Below are 21,694 nucleotides of genomic sequence, written 5' to 3'. Positions count from 1 at the left end.
TTGCCTCGGGTAGAGTAAATTTTCTTCGTAGCAGCTGGTATGTGTCTATGTTTTGGATTGTGCTGGAGCTGTTTGAGGATAAGAAGGTATCTTTTTTCACACAGACTCAATCTGGAGGAGAAAAGAAACAGGTGAATTAAACAGCAAGTGCAGGTCCCAGGTTAAGTACTACGTATAAGCACATAAAGGGACCCCAGCAGCTGGCCCAAAGAAGCCTCTTGGCAGGCCCAGTAACACAACAGCCTCCAGAAGACATTCGGAGGAAGGCCTGGATTTTGAAAGTTCAGTTCATGCAGTGGCATCCCACCCTGTCAATCTGAGCTCAAACTCACAGGTGGACCCAGAGAATGATGCCATTTCATAACAAGAGCAGAGACCCCAGCACCTGCTTTTATACCTTGATGAGAAGCAAGCAGAGTCTTTCAGGTGCTTCTTGTGAATGTGAACTATAACAGGATGGGTCTTTCATACTCAGATGATCCTTTCATTCTCATATAGCCTTTCATACTCAAATAATTCCTATGTTTCTGCCATCAGAAGTGACCCTAGACCTTTGCAATTTAAATAAATTTTTCCCTTAATGACAATAAAACTGACTGTTCTCAGTGATATGATCTCTCTTCTAGACACAATCTAGAAGGCTCATCTCGATTTCACTCATCTGCCCACTCCTGGTTTTCAGTTACCTTATGTGCGGTATTCAGAGGAGTGCCCATTGTACCAGAGATTGCGGAATTTGTTGCTGATAAAGAACATTCTCAGGACCAGGAGAGATGTGCAGTGAATCAGTGTCATCTACCTCAAAATAGATCCCTAGCAATTAGATACATAAATTTGTACAAGTCACCTGAGGCTCCCTTTTTAGTCAGGGGGCAACAAATAAACATGACTGACTCATTTCACACTAACATAGGAGCATAAGAACAGTCAGATGACCCATCCTCTGGAAGTATTACTGTTTCTGTGCTAACAGGAGAGACTAGCTGATTTGTACACCTAGCTTTTTAATATCTAAATGTAGGTGGGAAATGTTTCTTTCCTTGCTGCTGTAGAACCTGTTAGTCCACAGCTAATTGGGCTAAAGATAAAATCTGCCCATATCTGGGAGAGAAATAAGATATAGATGCATAGATAGATTTATATGATACAACATAATATGATATATGATTGATATGTTATGATATGTAAGAATATATTTTTTTTCATATATAAATATGTATGTAGCTTTTTATAAGTTTAAGACTTCCTTCCAGTGTCATACCACCAAAGGGGTGAGTATAATTTCAGTTATGTGTCATAAAAGATGTAGTGGGATGGGCTGAGCGTTAGCAGGTGACAGAGCCTGTTTTGCTGGCTCTGAAGAACTGAAATGATCCCTGATGTGGTCATTTGGGCGGGATCTGTCTCATCTGACTTAATTGTCTGAAAGTCTGGATGATCTCCCTCTCTAGTGTGTAGAGAAAAATAGGCCAGAGGACACTGAAACCCATTTAATGCTCACCCATTACCAACAGGTGATGGACAGAGACCCAGGTGACCGAGCTGAAGAGCAGGAGAGTGGTCAGTCTGACCACAGCCTATGGTGCGATGAGGAAGGGGTCTTCTGTGGAACAAGAAGTACCCAGAAAGCATAGGAATGGGGACTTCACACCCCTGGTGGGGATATTGGCTTCTCAGCTGGAGGTGGGGAGGGGTGGGGGAACACAGGGAAATGAAACCAAAACAAAAGCAAGTTGTTTCAGATGAGCTGTTCAGGGAGATTTACCTACAGAGCATCTCGGACCCACGCCCTTCTTCTTGACAGCATTACCCACTGTATTTGAACATGAGTTTCATAGACAGGAAAGGTGTGTCCTTTGTTAATCAGAGACAAACGTGGAAATAATATTGCTTGGCACTGATTCCCAATCAAAGTGAGTTTAAGAGCCATTTCATGTCTTTTTTTCAGAACACAGAGATTTTATGCAGTGATGAAACTAATGTTTGTTTTTTTTTTTTTATTTCAGTAATGTTCCTATTCTCTTCCTTAAGATGCAGTTGTTACCATCTTGCATTCTGTACACTCCATGTCCTCTTCCCTTGTTTATTTTTTCCATGCTGGGCCTTCACTTGGTCTGAATTAACATTGCTTTATGACTATTACAAGACTCACAGAAGTGAGCGTTAATAACATTCATTAACCTTACTGGGCAAAGAGTAATTCATACTCTTGACACTTAAGCAGTGTAGGAAAATAAGTATAATTTGCACCTATTAAATTCTGTAGAATCATAGAATCATCGCATACTTAGGGTTGGAAATGGCCTCACTTCATTACTACTTCACTGGTTTACTTCACTTCAGGTTTCCTGAAGCCTGAGTTATGCTGTTTAGTAATTATGAGTTCAGTTTAGGAAAGGTTTATCAGTTTTAAGTAGACATCATCCACCCAGGCCTGGCCAGCGTCAAGCCTGAGTACCTGGTGATCGCACACTCGCTTTCACATCCCCCTGTACAATGATATAGAAGCTCCCCTGACTTCTTCTAGCCATCTTGCCATAACTACCATGTTCAAATGTGCTCCAAGAGAAGATCAGTATCTCACTACATAAAGTCACAGAAAAAGGTAACATGCAGCCTAATGCCATGTCTTGTCATTGGGACTGAGAAGTATGTGGGAGAATTGTGGAGGCTCTTCAAGTCCATATACAGAGTTTTCAGTAGATCACTAGTACTTTACAGACACCAGATACGATGTACAGACAACATTTGGCAACTGTGTCCTGGGATCAGCTCTTTGCTCTCAAGTGACTCAATCTGCTCTACATCTCTACCAGAAAACACACTGCTCTCACCCTTCTTGTAGGGGGTTGGATTCCTGTTGGAGAAGAAGTGAAAAGCATCTTATTTCATTTAAGATTTTGTATTCTATTTAATAATATTAATTAAGCAATCACTCTGTTAAGCTTTTTTAAGGGTGCCTTTATATTTCACTGATCTTCATAACTTCTATGGATCTTCAACTAGTTTCTAGAAGCATCAGGAAGGAGACTGCAGGTTGGTGGAGGAATCTGGTTTTGGGAAAATCTGTGACACTGCAAATGCTATAGACAGTATGGTTTGTCTGGTTGAAATATCAGATTAAGTCAAGCTGAGTGTGCTCCTCAAAACCTGCATGTGTGAGTTGGCTACAATTGCAGAATTTCATTCTAGAAATGGAGGCAGAATGCCTAGGAAGAACTTGGAGTAATGCCCTTTTATAATCACAACACCTCCCTCCACTGTTCTCAGATACTAGAGGGGCCGGCAGCTGTCAATCTTGGGAGGGCAAACAGAGTTTAAGCACATACATAGCAGCTAGGCATTTGGACTTTGTTGTATACCATTATAACATTACTTTTTTAGTCCTGCATGAATGATTACCGAAAGGTGGAGGCATAGAAAATCATTATGTAAACAATTATTTCACCCGTAGTTTGTTCATTCTTATCTTGAGCTGATTAATAAGTAATCTCATCTCTCAGAATTAACAGGAAAGCACTATTGGCTAATTTCATCCATGTGCTTTGAATTCACAGCATATAAATAAGGGTGGATTTACAGGTCCAACATCAGGCCCTTCTGACACTTGAATTCACTTCCTCAGCCCACCATGGAGCTCCTGGGAATGACCACTGTTTTCTTGCTGATCTGCATCTCTTGCCTTCTTCTTGTTGCCACATGGAGAAACATATCACAAAACGGGAAGCAGCCTCCTGGTCCCTTTGCTCTCCCCCTTGCTGGAAACATACTCCAGCTGAACCCAAAGAACTTGCCTGAGAGCATGAAGAAGGTAAGGGACTGTCTCTTTCTTTCCTATGTTGTCTCCATTGCATATAAAACAAAGTCAAGTCTAGACTGTCTCAGTTTAATTCACAAGCTTAATTTGTAATGACCAAATGTCAGACTCAAACGAAAACTAAAGGTTTCCCAGAAATGCATGCTTCTGAATTCTATCTATTCTAATAATATAATATCTAAGTCTACGGAGTGCAAGTCTAATGCTATATATTTGCAATAATCATACTACGCTGTTCTTTGTGTTCCTATTTCCTATAGCTTAGTGAGAAGTATGGTCCTGTCTTCACAATACATTTGGGCCCACAAAAGGTTGTGGTGCTGTATGGCTATGACGTTGTGAAAGAAGCTCTGATTGATCAGGCGGATGACTTCAGTGGAAGAGGCAACCTACCACTCTTTAAAAGAGTCTTCAAAGGCACAAGTATGTCCCCAGTAATGATAGAAAACAAATCTAATGCTTTCAATGTTTCAGCAACACTGAGGAGGAACAGCAGAGAGGGCAGGAGAGGAGGGAATGGTGGATTTCATTTACTACTTTTAGCAATAAAAGACTGAAAGCCCAACTCACTGCTTGGACCCTTGAGTAAAGTGGTCCCCTGGAGAACTCTCTAAGGTCCCTGAGTGCCTTCCAATTTTCAATGAGTGCCTTTCTATTTTCAGCATGCTTCAAATTCTGGCTAAAATTTTGCTCATCAAATATGCCTCTAAGAACTTAGGTTCCTTCTCTCATTTCTGAAAATATGGACGATATAGAGAGAGTGAAATTAACCAACAAAAGGGAAGTCCACAGACAACAAAGATGAGATAATACGGGCTGTGCCAATCAGGGCCACATTCAAGATCGGGCCATGTACTTATTCACTAGGGCAGTTCCGAGAATGTTTTGTGCTGATTTTCAGTGCCTGTGGTGAAGAAATATTCAGTACCAGTGCTACTTTCTTATTTACATCCTGACACATCTGTTTCTTCATGAAGGTCCATTTTAACTTTATCAGGTATTTTGAGCAGCAATGGGGAGACCTGGAAGCAGCTCCGACGATTTGCACTCACCACCCTGAGGGATTTTGGGATGGGGAAGAGGAGCATTGAGGAGCGAATCCAGGAGGAAGCTCATTTTCTGGTGGAGAGGATCAGGAACACACATGGTAGGACTGGGCTTTGTGCTTCCTGGGACACCCTGCATATCTGCAGTAAGACAAGGATGGTGTAGTGCTGCTTCACCAAATCTGTGACCCAAGAAGTGGGCAAATGGCTGCAGTTTCTGCTCCCTGCTCCAATAGCCAATGTTACCACTGCTGGGAGTGGGTCAATCAAAGACACTGTGAGAGTATGGAGGGATAAATATGGGAGGCTGGTGTTAGAAAGCATAGCATTATAGAATCATAGAATAGTTACGGCTGGAAAGGACCTTAAGATCATCTAGTTCCAAAACCCCTCCCATGGGCAGGGACACCTCCCACTAAACCATGTCACCCAAGGCTCTGTCCAACCTGGCCTTGAACACCGCCAGGGATGGAGCATTCAGAACTTCCCTGGACAGCCCATTCCAGTGCCTCACCACCCTTACAGTAAAGAACTTCCTCCTTATATCCTATCTAATCTTATATGCAACCTGATCCTCTTCTACAGTGGGCCTAAGGTTTTCATTCTCACAGTCCCTGCATCTGCATTCAAAGACTTGGGTGGTGTGGTCAGAGCATTTGCCAGTGAAGACTGAGGCAAAGAAGTCCTTACGTACCTCAGCCATCTCCAAATCTAGGGTAGCCCGTTCTCCTGATAGCTTCTGCACAGGACCACAATTTGCCATGTCTGTCTTTTATTCGCAGTGTAACTATAGAATCCCTTCCTGTAATCTTTCACATCACTTGCCAAGTTTAATTTTAACTGGGCCTTAGATTTCCTAACGTGGTCCCTGGCTTCCTGAACAACATCCCTGTATTCTCCCCAGGCCTCCTGTCCTTGCTTTCACCTTTTATAATCCCCTTTTTTCCCTCTTAAGTTTCCTCAGCAGCATCTATCCATCCATGGAGGTCTCCTGGCCCTCCTGCTGCACTTCCTTCTAGTCAGGATGCAACACTCCTAAGCTTGTAGCAAGTGATCCTTAAATATCAGCCAACAGTCTTGGGGCCTCCCTGCCCTCTAGGGCTATATCCCATGGAACCTTACTAAGCAGGTTCCTGAAGAGACCGAAGTCTGCTCTATTCAAGTCCAGGGCAGTGAGAGTGCTGCGTGCCCTTCTCACTGTCCTGAGGATCTAGATTTCGACAGTCTCATGATTGTGACAACCAAGGCTGCCCTGGAGCATCACAATTTCCAACCAGTGATAGGGTTGTGTAACCATGTTCAAGAGGAAGCTGCCTTCCAATTCAGCTCCTGGCGCTCCGCCAGTGGAGTGGTGGAACTGGACACAAGAACTGTACACAATACTTGAAGTGAGGTCTCATGAGAGCAGTGTAGAGGGGCAGGATCACCTTCTTCGACCTGCTGGTTATGTTTCTTTCTGCACAGCTTGGGATCTGGTTGGATTTCTGTGCTGCAAGTGCACACTGAAACCGATTCATGGTAAGTTTCTCACAAACCAAAACCCCCAAGTCCTTTGCAAGTTAGCTCTGAATCTCTTCTCTGCCCAGCCTGTAGCTGTGTCTGGAATTGCAGTGGCCCAGGTGTAGGACCTTGTACTTGCCTTGCTTGAACTTCCTAAGTTTCACCACTTAACCTGTTCAGCTCGAGGAACAAGACCAGAAGTGGCAAAGGAAATGCATTGGCCCCAAAAACAAAAGTTTGGTGGAATTCAGCCATGGAGACAACGCTGGGGATTGCCACATAGCCAAGCATCATGCACTTTCTTGCCTTGTCACCTGCAGCTCTAAGTAAGTGGATCTTGAAAGAAATGGGTGACCAGAGACCTCATTTGCAGGTATTCTGGTCTGGATCAAGTCCATCTGTATATTAAACAATACCTCCCAGTATTGGTGGGACTGTGCAATGGGAACAGGGGTTATAATCTGCTTTTGAGGGCAAGGCACAAGGTAATCACCTTGGTTTCAACCTATAAATGCACTTTCTGGTAGTACATAAGACCATGTTACTTCTTAGTACCTCTCCTGACAGTGGCACAGTAGCATCCTGGACCACAGGCTTCCTTTCCACAGCCAGTCAATGTGTGATTATTTTGCGGGGGGTGGGGAGGGGGGAGAAGAAAATGGATCTAAAAGCATACTGAAGCATTACTGTTCTCCACGAGCCACTAGGAAATTTAGTCTGGCTTCACAGATAAACATTCCTGCTACAAATCAGGGAAAATACTCTCACTTGCATTGCTCTTATGCTTTTACTAGCACAGCAGTGCTGTACATCCTAGGCACTACTGCAAGCATCCACCTCTGGTTCACATTGTTATGGCACCTTTTACTGTGCACTAAAAGGATTGCAAGCAAGATAAATAAAATTTAAAAGTGTCAAGCCATTATTTACCCTCAATACAAATAATAAATATCTAGGACTAGTCCCCTACTAGGCTCATGTCTTGGGTTCAGCAGTAGCAGTCATTTTTCTCCTTATTAGTAGCTGATGCAGTGCTGTGGTTTTGACTTTCAGCCTGGGAACAACATCGATAATACTGATAGTTTTAGTTGTTGCTCAGTAATGTTTACTCTGACCAAGGACTTTCTGAGACTGATGCTCTGCCAGGGAAGAGGGGTTGTCGGGAGGAAGCACAGACAGGACACCTGACCCAAACTAGCCAAAGAGGTATTTCATACCACAGCACGTCATGCCCCGTATGTAAACTCGGGGCAGTTACCTGGAAGGGCTAGAGCACTGCTCAGATCAGGCTGGGTATCTGTTGGCAGATGGTGAGCGGTTGTATTCTGTTCACTTGTTATTTCCCTTATCATTATTATTATTGGTGCTAGCAGCAGTAGTGTTTTTCTGTTATACCTTAGTAACTGGACTATTCTTACCTAAACCCGTAGGAGTTGCATTCTTTTGATTCTCCTCCCCATCCCTCCAGGAGCAGGGGCATGAAGGGCGATGGTGAGTGAGCGAGCAGCTGCATGTTTCTGGGTTACTGGCTGAGCTTATACCACGACAGTTCTTTTCGGCCCCCAACGTAGGGCATGAAGGGTTGAGATAACGACAGATTTGACCAGAGTGTGTCTAATCATATTTGTGATATGCATTCATTTTTTCGGCTTAATAGTCACTCGTCACAATGCTGATTTATTGGCTCTCAAAGTTGTTGCTCTTGATCTCAGAGGTTCAGCGTGTCATACCTTACTTACAGCCGGTACTTGCTGTTTTAGTCTTTATTGCCTAGGGGCCTTGGGCTAAGGTTCTTGTTTCACTTTTCTTTGCCTCAGTCTTCACTGGCAAATGCTCTGACCGCACCACCCAAGCCTTGGAAGGCAGATGCAGGGACTGTGAGAATTAAGGCCTTAGGCCCACTGTAGAAGAGGATCTGCTTCGAGACCATCCTAAGAACCTGAACATGCACAAGTCCATGGGAACTGATGAAATCCATCCGCGGGTCCTGAAGGAGCTGGCGAATGAAGTTGCTAAGCCACTGGCCATCATATTTCAAAAATCATGGCAGTCAGGTGAAGTTCCCGACGACTGGAAAAAGGGAAATATAACCCCCATTTTCAAGAAGGGGAAAATGGGTGACCCAGGGAATTACAGACCAGTCAGTCTCACCTCTGTGCCTGGCAAAATCTTGGAGCACATTCTACTGAAAGGCACATGAAAAACAACAAGGTGCTTGGTGACAGACAGCATGGCTTCATTAAGGGTAGATCATGCCTGACCAATTTGGTGGCCTTCTATGATGGGGCTACAGAATTGATGGACAAGGGCAAAGCAGTTGATGTCATCTACCTGGACTTGTGCAAAGCGCTCGACCCTGTCCCGTATGATATTCTTGTCTCCAAATTGGAGAGGTGGACCACTCAGTGAATAAAGAACTGGCTGGATGGCCGCAAGCGAAGAGTTGCGGTCAATGGCTCAATGTCCAGCTGGAGACCAGTAACGAGTGGTGTCCCTCAGGGATCGGTGTTGGGACTGGTCTTGTTTAACATCTTTGTCACTGGCATGGACAGTGGGATTGAGTGCGCCCTCAGCATGTTTGCCAATGACACCAAGCTGTGTGGTTTGATTGATACGCTGGAGGGAAGGAGTGCCATCAAGAGAGACCTTGATACGCTTGTGAGGTGGGCCAATGGCAACCTTATGAAGTTTAACCATGCCAAGTGCAAGGTCCTACACCTGGGTCGAAGCAATCCCAGGCGCAGCTACAGGTTGGGCAAAAAAGAGATTCAGACCAGCCCTGTGGAGAAGGACTTGGGGATGTTGGTCAATGAGAAACTTAACATGAGGTGGCAGCATGCGCTTGCAGCCCATAAAGCCAAGCGTATCCTGGGCTGCATCAAAAGGAGCGTGACCAGCAGGTGGAAGGAGGTGATCCTGCCCCTCTACTCTATAAGGATGTTGGGGAGGGACTATTCATCAGGCACTGTAGTGACACGGCAAGGGGTAACGGGTTAAAACTTAAACAGGGGAAGTTTAGATTGGATATAAGGAGGAAGTTCTTTACTGTAAGGCTGTTGAGGCACGGGAATGGGTTGCCCAGGGAAGTTGTGAGTGCTCCATCCCTGGCAGTGTTCAAGGCCAGGTTGGACAGAGCCTTGGGAGATATCGTTTGGTGTGAGGTGTCCCTGTCCATGGCAGGGGGGTTGGAACTAGATGATCTTAAGGTCCTTTCCAAGCCTAACTATTCTATGATTCTATGATTCTATTATAAATTTACCAACAGTCCTACTTCTTATCTGAATCTCTATCTCCTGGCCCTTGACATGATTTTGACTGCAAGGTTTAAGTATTCGTATTGATAAAGCAGATATATTTTTAAAGGAGATAAAATCTTGAATTCTCATTGTTGTCCCATCACCTGTGTTCAGTCCCACTGAGTCTCTTTTGGCTTCATTAACTGCTGAAGCACAGATACACTTTCTATGATTGACAACACTTGTTCACAGGAACCTCTGCTGTGAACTGCTGTATGTGGGCAGCCAAAGGCCTGGATTAAATTTAGAGTGAACTCTGACAAAGTTAAAGACAGGTTAAACATGTACACAACCCATGTCGCCGAAGTTTACTTAGAGAGCACCAGCATCATATGCCCACTGTTTGGCAGCAATAACCTGGAATGACGTAGCACCACCAACAGTGGATGAAGTGATTTGTCAGCTCTGAGGGTTTGAAGGCAGACTCAACCCTTCCGTCATTTTAACTGTGGATAAACATGCCAGGAGTTCAAACAATTGAGAGACGATCTTTCCGATCTATCCAGCTCCCCGCATGTACCAACCCAAGTCTCAGCTATTAACAAAAGGGGGCCTACTGCTCAAGAGAGAAGATATAGGAGGCATATGCCATGGGCCACCCTATGGTTTTGCCTGTGGGATCATGGAGAAGACATGAGAAAGTGGGATGGAAAACCCACTTCAGCTCTGGAGGAACAGGTGCGTGAATTGAAGAGGAGAACAAATGTCAAAGATGATCATCCCATGAAAGCTGTGGCTTCAGTCTCTGGTGAGCAGGTTCCCAGACAGAGTGGAAGAGCTGACTTTACTCCAGCTCCTGTGATAAAGAAGACTAATCCTTTTCTACAAGACTTAAGTGACCAATGTTGTGATGACTATTAGAGAGGCCCTGCCTCCAACCAGGTGGAGGTAGGAGACAATCGGATTTACTGGACTGTGTGGATCATATGGTTTGGCACACAGTTTGCTTTTACTTGGAGGGGCATCCAGTACACTTGGAACCTACTGCCCCAGGGGTGGAAATACAGCTCTACCATCTGCCATAAAACGGAGTAATGTCAAGGGACCTGCACAGGCTATTCAATTTTGGGGAATAAAATGGCAAGATCGATGTTGCCCGATCCATACAGATGTGATCAACAAGATAACAGCGATGTCTCCACCAACTGATGAGAAAGAAACACAAGCTTTCTTGGGTGCTGTGGGGTTCTGGAGAATGTATATCCCAAATTACAGTTTGATTGGAAGCCCTCTGTATCATGTGACCTGGAAGAGGAATGATTTTAAATGGGGCCCTGAGCAACAATATTCCTCTGAACAAATTAAACAAGAGATAGTTCATGCAGTAGCCCTTGGGCCAGTTCGAACGGGGCCAAATGTAGAAAATGTACTCCTCACCACAGCTGGGGAAAATGATTCCTACCTGGAGCCTCTGGCAGAAAGCTCCAGGGTAGACTCGAGGACGACCTCTCAGCTTTTGAGTCGGAGATACAGAGGATCAGAAGACAGCTATACCCCAATTGAAAAAGTGATATTGGTAGCCTATAAAGGGGTTTGAGCTGTTTCAGAAGTGATTGGCACTGAAGCAGAGCTCCTCCTGGCAGTCCAGTTGCCTGTGCTGGGCTGGATGTTCAAAGCAGGGTCTCCTCTACACATCATGCAACAGATGCTACATGGAGTAAATGGGCTGCACTAATTACACAATTAGCTTGAATAGGAAATCCCAGTCATCCAGGTATTCTAGAAGTCGCCATTGACTGGCCAGATGGCAATGATTTTGGAATGTCACCAGAGGAGGAGGTGATGCGCGCTGAAGAGGCCCCACCATATAATAAACTGTCAGAAAGTGAAAAGCAATATGCCTTGTTTACTGATGGGTCCTGCAATATTGTGGGAAAGCATCAGAGATGGAAGGCAGCTGTATGGAGTCCCCAGAGACAAGTTGCAGAAACTGCTGAAGGAGAGGGTGAATCGAGTCAGCTTGCCGAGGTGAAAGCCATCCAGCTGGCCCTGGACATTGCTGAACGAGAAAAGTGGCCAGTACTTTATCTCTATGCTGACTCATGGATGGTGGCAAATGCCCTTTGGAGGTGGTTGCAGCAATGGAGGCAGAGCAACTGACAACGCAGAGGTAAACCGGTCTGGACTGCTGCACTGTGGCAAGATATCACTGCCCGGGTGCCGAACCTGGTGGTGAAGGTACGTCATGTAGATGCTCATGTACTCAAGAGTTGGATGACTGAGGAACACAGAACAACCAACAAGTGGATAAAGGTTGAAGTGTCTCAGATGGACTTAGACTGGCAACATAAAAGTGAATTATTTTTGACCCGGTGGGCCCATGACACTTCAGGCCATCAGGGCAGAGATGAGACATATATATTGGTTAGTAATCGAGGGGTGGATTTAACAATGGACACTATTGCCCAGGTTATTCACGAGTGTGAAACATATGCTGCACTTAAGCAAGCTAAATGGTTAAAGCCTCTTTGATATGGAGGACGATGGCTGAAGTACAAATATGGGGATGCCTGGCAGACTGACTGTATCACACTCCCACCAACCCGCCAAGGCAAGCGCCATGTGGTTACCATGGTGGAAGCAACCACTGGCTGGCTGGAAACAAGTGCTGTGCCTCATGGCGCTGACCGGAACACTATCCTGGGCCTTGAGAAACAGATTTTGTGGTGACACGGCACCCCAGAGAGAATTGAGTCAGACAATGGGACTCATTTCCGAGCAACCTTATAGACACTTGGGCCAAAGAGCATGGCATTGAGTGGGTATATCACATCCCATACCATGCACCAGCCTCTGGGAAAATAAAACGGTACAATGGGCTGTTAAAAACCACACTGAGAGCAATGGGTGGTGGGACTTTCAAACATTGGGATACACATTTACCAAAAGCCACCTGGCTGGTCAACATCAGAGGATCTGCCAACAGGGCTGGCCCAGCCCAGTCAGAACTTTGACATAACGTAGAAGGTGATAAAATTCCTGTGGTGCATATGAAGAATTTGCTGGGGAAGACAGTGTGGGTTATTCCTGCTTCAGGTAAAGGCAAACCCACTTGTGGGATTGGTTTTGCTCAGGGACCCAGATGTACTTGGTGAGTAATGCGGGAAGATGTGGAAGTCTGATGTGTACCTCAAGGAGGTTTGATTTTAGGGGAAAACATCCAATGAAATCAATTGTACGCTGTTGCTTGCTATGTAGCACTTTTATAGCCCACTAACTAGATGTCTTCAGGTCACCAACAACTGGCCCTGACTCCCTCAGACTATCATCCCAACAAAGAATGAACTTTGACGAAACCAGACGAGTTCTGCAGTGTCATCAGCAGGCAACAATACAACACTGCACACTGTGTCTCCTACTCTGAAAGACTGTTGGAAGAGATGGAACCTGACATCATGGACCGGATGAACTCAGCAGCCTTATAGGGATTGGTCCATGCACTAAGGAATGACCTCCCTCTCTGTGTGTTGATGTATATATATATATATATATATGAGACAAGAGTGATGGCATATTGAAAAATGTGGGATCTGAGCATGACGTGAATGGTATGGCATAAGGGGTGGACACTATACTGGGTTCAGCAGTAGCAGTCATTTTTCTCCTTCTTAGTAGCTGGTGCAGTGCTGTGGTTTTGACTTTCAGCCTGGGAACAGCACCGATGTTTTTGGTTATTGCTCAGTAATGTTTAGTCTGACCAAGGACTTTCTGAGCCTCATGCTCTCCAGGGAGGAGGGGAAGTCAGGATGAAGCAGGGACAGGACACCTGACCCAAACTAGCTAAAGAGGTATTTCATACCACAGCACGTCATGCGCAGTATATAAACTCAGGGCAGTTACCTGGAAGGCCTAGATCACTGCTCTGGCTGGGCTGGGTATCAGTCGGTGGGTGGTGAGCGGTTGTATTCTGTTCCCTTGTTATTTCCCTTATCATTATTATTATTGGTAGCAGCAGTAGTGGTTTGTGTTATACCTTAGTTACTGGACTGTTCTTATCTAAGCCCGTGGGAGTTACATTCTTTTGATTCTCCTCCGCATTCCTCTGGGAGTGCGGGGGAGCAAGAAGCGGGGGAGTGGGCTAGCGGATGTGTGGGTCTGCATTACTGGCTGGGCTTAAACCATGACATTAATATGGTCACGAACTCTGAGGGGTTATCTGCTGAGTCTTCAATGGCTAGGGAGTCATTAGACAGGCAGAGAAGGGCTGCTGCCATTGCTTGTTGGAATACGTTGATCCTCAATACTGCCAAGTTGCCATTTTCTGACTCCTTGTTTTTCTTTTGGGATTTGATACCTTTTCATGTTGCTGTTTCTCCTCTTGAGACCTTGAAATGCACCCTATCGCTGCTTGAAATTGTAACTTTCCTTTCTTTCCTGGGCTTTTTAAACTAGACTTTGATCACAGGCATTTGAACCCCTAGGAGAGGATTATACTATTGAGGTTACACTAACACAGTTCATAAACACGGTGCAGGAACATAAAGACATGGCTCAGGCAAAGTCCTTCTGGTTTCACTGGGTTTTGGTGGGAATCTTTAGGCCATTTCTAGTAACCAGTCTGTAAGTTCAGAAGACGCAAAACACACTTGTGTCATCCGAAAAGAAACCAAGCGCCCCAGACCAATATTCTCCTGAGAACAGGTCGAAAGAGATACGCAAATGACCCATACAGGGAAATGAGTTCACTTCAAGCAGAGAAGAAAAAATTGAGTAAGGCCTTTACCATCCTTTCAAAGGACAGCAAAACTCTGGGTCTCAAGAGGATGCAAAGCTCCCTCTAGTGTCAGAGGACGGGAAAATGCCTGAAATACTGAAAGCAAGATACAATTATTTTTCTGTTGTTGCAGAGAAACCCTTCAACCCTGGCGGATTCCTGACCCATGCTGTTTCCAACATCATCTGCTCCGTTGTCTTTGGGGATCGGTTTGACTATGAGGACAAGAAATTTTTAACTTTAATTAATTTGCTAGATGAAAACACTAAGTACCAGGGCGCTATACAAACACAGGTGTGTACAGTTATATTGAATACATTTGTTAATTATGATAATATTTAATTAATGGATAATTATTCATATTATTATTTTTAACTGGAGTAGATTTTCCTAAATTTGGATTAACTTTCTGAAAGCCAAAAGAACAGTTAACTTACCAATTCCTGTTATTTCTTCTTACCTTATCGAGCTGCCATTGTATATCCAAAGAAGGATATAATTGCAAAAGTTGCTCAACTGACATCTATCCTTCACTATAGTGAAACAGTAAAGTAAAAGTAAAGTAGAATCCAGTTAAATAATAACTCTTCCAGAACAGTTGAATTGCCTCATTTTCATAGTTAACAGTTAGGGAACATTTTGTTGTATCCACATTAATCGGAATGTGCTTTTCCATCATTTTGTTTGTACAGCTATACAATTTCTTCCCAACTCTCATGGGGTTTCTACCTGGGCCTCATCAAAAAATGATGAAAAATGTTGATGAAACTGATAAATTTATTTTAGAAATCACAGCACAACACAAGGAAACCAGGGATCCAAGTTGTCCTCGAGATTTCATTGATGCTTTTCTTAACAAAATGGACCAGGTAATGTAACAGCTAGAGATTTATTGGCTTATAACAAAATCACCACTTGAATAAAACCTTCTTGCCAGTTGTGGCAGGGCACTAGGCTTTTGCAAATACAAGGGAAACTTGCTTTTCTTCACACATCAACTTCATTCTATCCTCTCCACTTTCTTATCTAGGATTTTTAAACACAGAATTAAAAATTGCCATCTAAAGTTCATGGAATTCCATGCTCTTCACATATTAAAAACTTTTCATGCTTTTATTTACTAAAAATGCCGTCAGTGCTGGTGTTCTGAAAAGCGAGGGTCATATTTGTGAAAGCACATGAGATGTGTTTAAAAACACACATTATGGGTACAGGACTTTCCTTTCTAAACAAACTGCTTAGGTTTGTCATTCTGAAAACATTCTGCCAAATCTTCCTCCAGGAGAAAGGGAATGGTCACTCAGTATTCACCGTTGAGTCCCTGACCACTTCCACACTCGACTTGTTCCTTGCAGGAACAGGGACCACCAGCACCACCCTGAGACACGCACTTCTGATTCTCCAGAAATACCCAGAGATACAAGGTAATAGAAAAGGAAATAAATAAAAACTTTGGCAGGTCGTGGGATCAGTTTGGACAATTCCTGTCACTACCACATGTGTAACAGATCCCTGACTAAGGAACCCTTCATTTGCAGTGTAGACATGTGTATTAGTCTAAGTTCTATTCACAGAAAAGAGATACTGCCACTAAGTACATTCCTATATTAATGGTGTGCTAAAAGCAAGTTTTGCTGTAAATATGGGGAGAGGTTTAAGCAAACAGGTGTGGGACTTGACCATTCAACACTTACTTATTTCCTAACAGAGAAAGTACAGAAGGAGATTGATCGTGTGATTGGCCGAGACCGAAGCCCCTGCATGGCAGATCGGAGCCAGATGCCCTACACAGATGCTGTAATCCATGAAATCCAGAGATTCATTGATTTAATTCCACTTAATGTCCCACGTGCTGTCATCAAGGACATCAAGTTCAGAAATTATTTTATTCCAAAGGTCTGAGAGAGTTCATAAGCTTTGGAAACAGTGACATGTTTTATTCACTGTATATTTTTTTAAATTTCAAAGACACTGAAATTTGATCCAGAATTAGAATAATTAAAGAAGCATTTCATCCTCTGTATGAATAGGGAGAAGGCTTTCTATTTTTTTTATGTAGATACAAAGCAAAATTCTAATTTATTTGGAAGAAATATTCAATAATATAATCAGACTCACCACTAAAATTCACACAATAAGTGCATGTTTGCCACACTAACAGCATGCATTTTGATTAGTAAATGCTCATTTTAAAGTGGTGAAAATTTGAGTACACATCTATGCTGGGAAATTCCAAATGCTTCTTTGCTTTAAAATATCTGCAGTGTAACTCTCTTCTCTCTTTGTTAATTCAGGACACAATGATATTTCCTCTGCTGACTCCCATCCTACATGATAGCAAAGAATTTCCCAATCCGGAAAAATTTGACCCAGGACATTTCCTCAACGCAAATGGTACATTTAAGAAGAGTGACTTCTTCATGCCATTCTCTGCAGGTAAGATCTCTTTCTATTTCATATCCTAGATCATCCTCCCCTAGGACCATTTTGCGGATTTTAGTGGCTCTGTCACCAGGGCCTGTACAGCGATGTCTGATGATCCATTAGAATCACTTCTGGGCAGCTCTGATCCCTGTACTACAGTTTCAGTTGACTTCCCTTTTTAGCAATCACAGAAACTCCTCCAATGCACTCTGCAATAACACGTGTAGGAAGTGGGACTCATCCACACAACTCTCTCTCCAAGCATGAAATGAGAAACCAAAGCCTTCAAACTGCCTTTGCCCACTGAGCACTTTTTCAATGTTCTTGACACTTGACCTAGTTTAATTTGTTTACCTAAAATGCTGCATGTCCATTCTGAGATGCCTGAATTTTCACTGAGCAATGGTTAAAAATGACCCCACTCTCCCCTAACTTTTGATCATTTTCCACTTGCAGGAAAACGCATCTGTGCAGGAGAAGGTCTGGCCCGGATGGAGCTATTCATATTTCTGACATCCATTCTGCAGAACTTTACTTTGAAACCTGTTGTGGATCACAAGAAAATTGACATTACCCCGTTAATTACCTCTGTGGCTAATATGCCCCGACCTTATGAGGTCTCTTTTGTTCCACGCTAACCAAGTGAAGACTGTTGTCACATGCCACACTCATGAAAGCTCTAACTGAATGACAGTAATTTCTTAATCTGTTAATACTGAAACACTCAGATCATTTGATAGATACTTTATATAGATAAATATATTTAATCAAGAAAATTGTATGGTGCTTTTATAATCATCACAGCCAGCTCCAAACAAGAGACAGGGTATGCAACTGCAAAGGAAAGGAGACAGCTCCCTGTGCATGAGGAGACAGGCTCTCCTCTGTGCCTGCCTCTCCTAGGTGAGTTTCCCACCTCGTTTCTGACAACCTGTCAAGTCAGGGTGTGTGGACTAGTGTTCTGAGAGCACTGCTGCTGCTGTCCCTATCACTTGATCTTCTCAGCACAGCAGGACCAGACACCTGTGCTCCACGATTTCCACAGTCCCTGCTTCAAATATCTCTCTCTTCTGTATTTTCAGTTTGTTCATGTCCTGTTTGTACTGCAAAGCATAAACCAGTGGGAATGCTTCTGTTAGAAGATGATCATTTCCTGTATTCTTGCCCCAGTCCATATTGTCTCCTATGGTGGGGATGGAGTTTAACAATGACTGGGCAGATGGGTCCTCTCCTGTGTGATGATCAGGAAGTTTTGTGAAATTTCAATTTATATTGCAAAATAAAGATGTAGAATGCTGAAATGTTGTTTTTCTGTGATCCCAGAAGACACCATTCAGTGAAAAACCTGCTTCTACAAAGCTTATAATCCCAAATGCCTTGTACATATTTATTTCACTCATTTAAATACAACACATTGTGTCTTGAAGGCTGAGCCGGCCAATGACCTATGAAACTTCCACTGTCAGTAGCAATGTGGGCAAAGGCTGGACTGACCCTACAAGACCTACCAGAACCCCAGCTGTGCTTACAGAGCTCTCCTTTGTGGCAAGAGAGGGCAAATTAAATACTTGGACGCTCCCAGTGCCATTTCATAACTGAACAGCAGCTTGCATCTTGCCATTGTTTTATGAGGTATGTAAAGATCACTATAGCAATCTTACACGCGGGCACAATCTTACACAAGTTGCCAAGCATGCAGGTATGGATGTAGAACTGGCATTTCCTACTTAATCACATTCCCTGTGTATAATTTATAGTGATCACAGTGAAGACAGAGAACTGAATCTGTGCGATTTGAAATGAGACAGCATCTGTAATACTGACAATATTACAACTGCCAATGAACTTCTTATGGCATGAATAAGATCATCTACATCCAACCCCCCTGCCATGGGCCGGGACACTTCACACTGAACCATGCCACCCAAAGCTTCATCCAACCTGGCCTTGAACACTGCCAGGGAGGGAGCACTCACAACCTCCCTGGGCAACCCATTCCAGTGCCTCACCACCCTTACAGTAAAGAACTTCCTCCTTATATCCAATCTAAACTTCCCCTGTTTAAGTTTTAACCTGTTACCCCTTGTCCTGTCACTACAGTCCCTGACAAAGAGTCCCTCCCCAGCATCCCAATAGGCCCCCTTCAGATACCAGAAGGCTGTACTGAGGTCTCCATGCAGCCTTCTCTTCTCCAGGCTGAACAGCCCCAATTTTCTCAGCCTGTCTTCATACAGGAGATGCTTCAGTCCCCTGATCAACCTCGTGGCCCTCCTCTGGACTTCTTCCAACAGTTCCATGTCCTTCTTATGTTGATCATATCAGATCAGCTATTACAAGTCTTCTCACTGGACAGAAAGAAGGCGGCACTCCATACTACATATATATAATATAATCTATAGAGATTTGTTCATACCCACTCTGGAAACTAGAGGTAAATCTCTGACAAGGGGGTCCATTTTGTGATCTGAACACAAGACCTACATTTCCTTCCCTTACTGCTAGAGTTTTCTTGCAAGTTAAAAGCTGATGTTGCAGTTGTCCAGGCAGATGGACAAAAAATGGATATGATGCTGATTATCTTCAGCAGTGGCAGGAGAGAAGAGCTTTACCTGCTGAAGAATTAAATCCTGAATATCTGAGTACGCCGTTGCCTGACAAACACTGGGAAGGTTTTAATTGCTTTTTGCTTGTTTGTTTTAAAGAGTCCTCATTCATCCTTGTCTGCATGAAAACAGACCACAAACATGGAAAATGTGCTGCTTGGATATGGTGTGCTGGCTTGTGCTCAGTACTTTTGCCTTTGCATTAGATCACCTCTTGGTTTAAATACATGCTTAGGTGGAAGGGCACAAAGAAGCTCCCTCTGTGCACAAGTTTGTGTTCAATTCCTGCTTGCCTGAGGCTTTCTCATTGTTCCTACTGGCCACCTCCTGGCACGTTCAGCTCTCCAGCAGCACTGTTAGAGAACTGCTCTTACTGATATTGAGCAAGAATGACAGTGCTGGGCTGTGCCATCTATTTGGTGATACTAGACACAGCTGTTGCCTTGATATACTCAGCACTTGTGGTTTTGCATGGCAGGTTCACTTCTACTTGAGGCAGGAGAGCGATACATCCCAAGCACTAAGCCTCTGGTAGATTTGTTAGCAGACGCCAGCATTTGCCACTGCTTTCCTAGGCAGCTACTAACATAAGACAGGTCCGGCTTTGTAAAGAAAAGAAAAGAAAAGAAAAGAAAAGGAACTGGCTATGGGAGAAAGCAGGGAGGATATGTTACTCTGTCTATAAGATCCATATTGAAGACATAAGAGAAGGAGCGGGCATCCTGATGGCACTTGCCAGAACCTAGCACTGTGTGGTAAGTAATGTCACTTTTATTTCTTGCGGTGGCTGTGAAACATGTACCTCTATCCTAACCACTGAGCTCCCCAGTGAAGAGATTGATTTGTCCCTGTCTTTGCCATTGTTTTCCTTCTCTTTCCTGACATGAACCCTGCAGGATGAACCACATCATTTGGCTCAGCTCCACAAATCCAAGCTGCTATTGCATTTGTTTGGTAACTGTAAGATAAAATTGCTGGGGAAGAATGTCACCAGGCAAGACTCATTGACAGGTTCAGCCAGGGATCCCACTGTAATTAGATAGGCACTTTCTGGTGCAGGATATGCTTTTCTTTCTTTTTAAACCTCCTAATTGCAGATGGGTTATTAGTTGCTGCTAATGGTGTATTCACCTCCTTAGACTTACCTACTGATAGATCTCTTTTGCAGGTGTTGCTCCTGAAGTGTCTTTTCCTTCCCATAAATGGCAGTCCTGGTGATTTCTTTTGTCCTTTTTGCTTTCTTGATTGAAAACAACATACAGAAAACCATGAGCAAAAGCTCCCTCATGTTACCTGTGTTTTCAGGTAATAATGATATTGAGTTGTCTAGGGGAAAGTAAAAAGTAGGATTTGATGCACCAAGAGATGCTCTGGAACTTCTGGGGGTCTTCTTGATGCTCCCAGCATATGCACCTTTTCTGATATTTTCTCATCCAAGACTGGGCTCAGTGGGAGAACACACAGGAAACTGCCATGGTTTGTGTCTGAAGTCTTTATTCTCAGAAGCAATACATGTGTCTGCACTCTCCTAGCATGGTTATTTTTCGCATATGGCTAAACAAATGCCCACACTTGTAGAAACTAATGTGACATGAAGTTATTCAGAACCTCAGCCTTCTCCAAATCCTGTGTAGCCAGTTCTCCCAAAAGCTTCCTCAGGGGGCCTCTTTTGTCCCTAGTCTGTTTTTTGTTTGCTACCAATTTGGTGGCCTTCTATGATGTGGCTACAGAATTGATGGATAAGGGGAAAGCAGTTGATGTCACCTACCTGGACTTGTGCAAAGCGTTTGACACTGTCCCACACAACATCCTTCTCTCTAAATTGGAGAGATATCAATTTGATGGATGGACCACTCGGTGGATAAAGAACTGGCTGGATGGCTGCACACAAAGAGTTGTGGTCAATGGCTCGATGTCCGGCTGGAGACCAGTAACGAGTGGTATCCCTCAGGGATCGGTGTTGGGACCGGTCTTGTTCAACATCTTTGTCGCTGACATGGACAGTGGGACTGAGTGCACCCTCAGCAAGTTTGCCGATGACACCAAGCTGTGTGGTCCGGTTGATACGCTGGAGGGAAGGGATGTCATCCAGAGGGACCTTGACACGCTTGTGAGGTGGGCTGATGCCAACCTTATGAAGTTCAACCATGGCAAGGGCAAGGTCCTACACCTGGGTTGGAGCAATCCCAGGCACAGCTACAGGCTGGGCAAAGAAGAGATTCAGAGCAGCCCTGCGGAGAAGGACTTGGGGGTGCTGGTCGATGAGAAAATGAACATGAGCCGGCTTCAGTGTG

At 44.0% G+C, this 21,694-nt stretch overlaps 1 protein-coding gene across 2 annotated transcripts; it reads left to right on the top strand.

The window, feature by feature from the left end:
• The first annotated feature begins 3,547 nt into the window (after positions 1-3,547).
• Positions 3,548-18,098, top strand: LOC136010503 (cytochrome P450 2H2-like). 2 transcript variants are annotated; one of them, XM_065671804.1, is made up of 9 exons: positions 3,548-3,811; positions 4,078-4,240; positions 4,815-4,964; positions 14,507-14,667; positions 15,066-15,242; positions 15,659-15,797; positions 16,082-16,269; positions 16,668-16,809; positions 17,254-18,098. In XM_065671804.1, exons 1-9 carry the CDS (start codon positions 3,632-3,634, stop codon positions 17,433-17,435), a joined length of 1,482 nt encoding a protein of 493 aa, XP_065527876.1. In that variant the 5' UTR covers positions 3,548-3,631; the 3' UTR covers positions 17,436-18,098. The 2 variants fall into 2 exon arrangements, with proteins under 2 accessions (XP_065527876.1, XP_065527875.1); XM_065671803.1 differs by having other exon boundaries at positions 15,656-15,797.
• The last annotated feature ends 3,596 nt before the right edge of the window (positions 18,099-21,694 follow it).

Source organism: Lathamus discolor, chromosome 3 (genome assembly GCF_037157495.1).
Source record: "Lathamus discolor isolate bLatDis1 chromosome 3, bLatDis1.hap1, whole genome shotgun sequence".
In the NCBI taxonomy this organism is placed as follows: Eukaryota; Metazoa; Chordata; class Aves; order Psittaciformes; family Psittacidae; genus Lathamus; species Lathamus discolor.
Note: the sequence above shows the minus strand (reverse complement) of the source record. Positions and strands in the feature narration are given on the sequence as shown.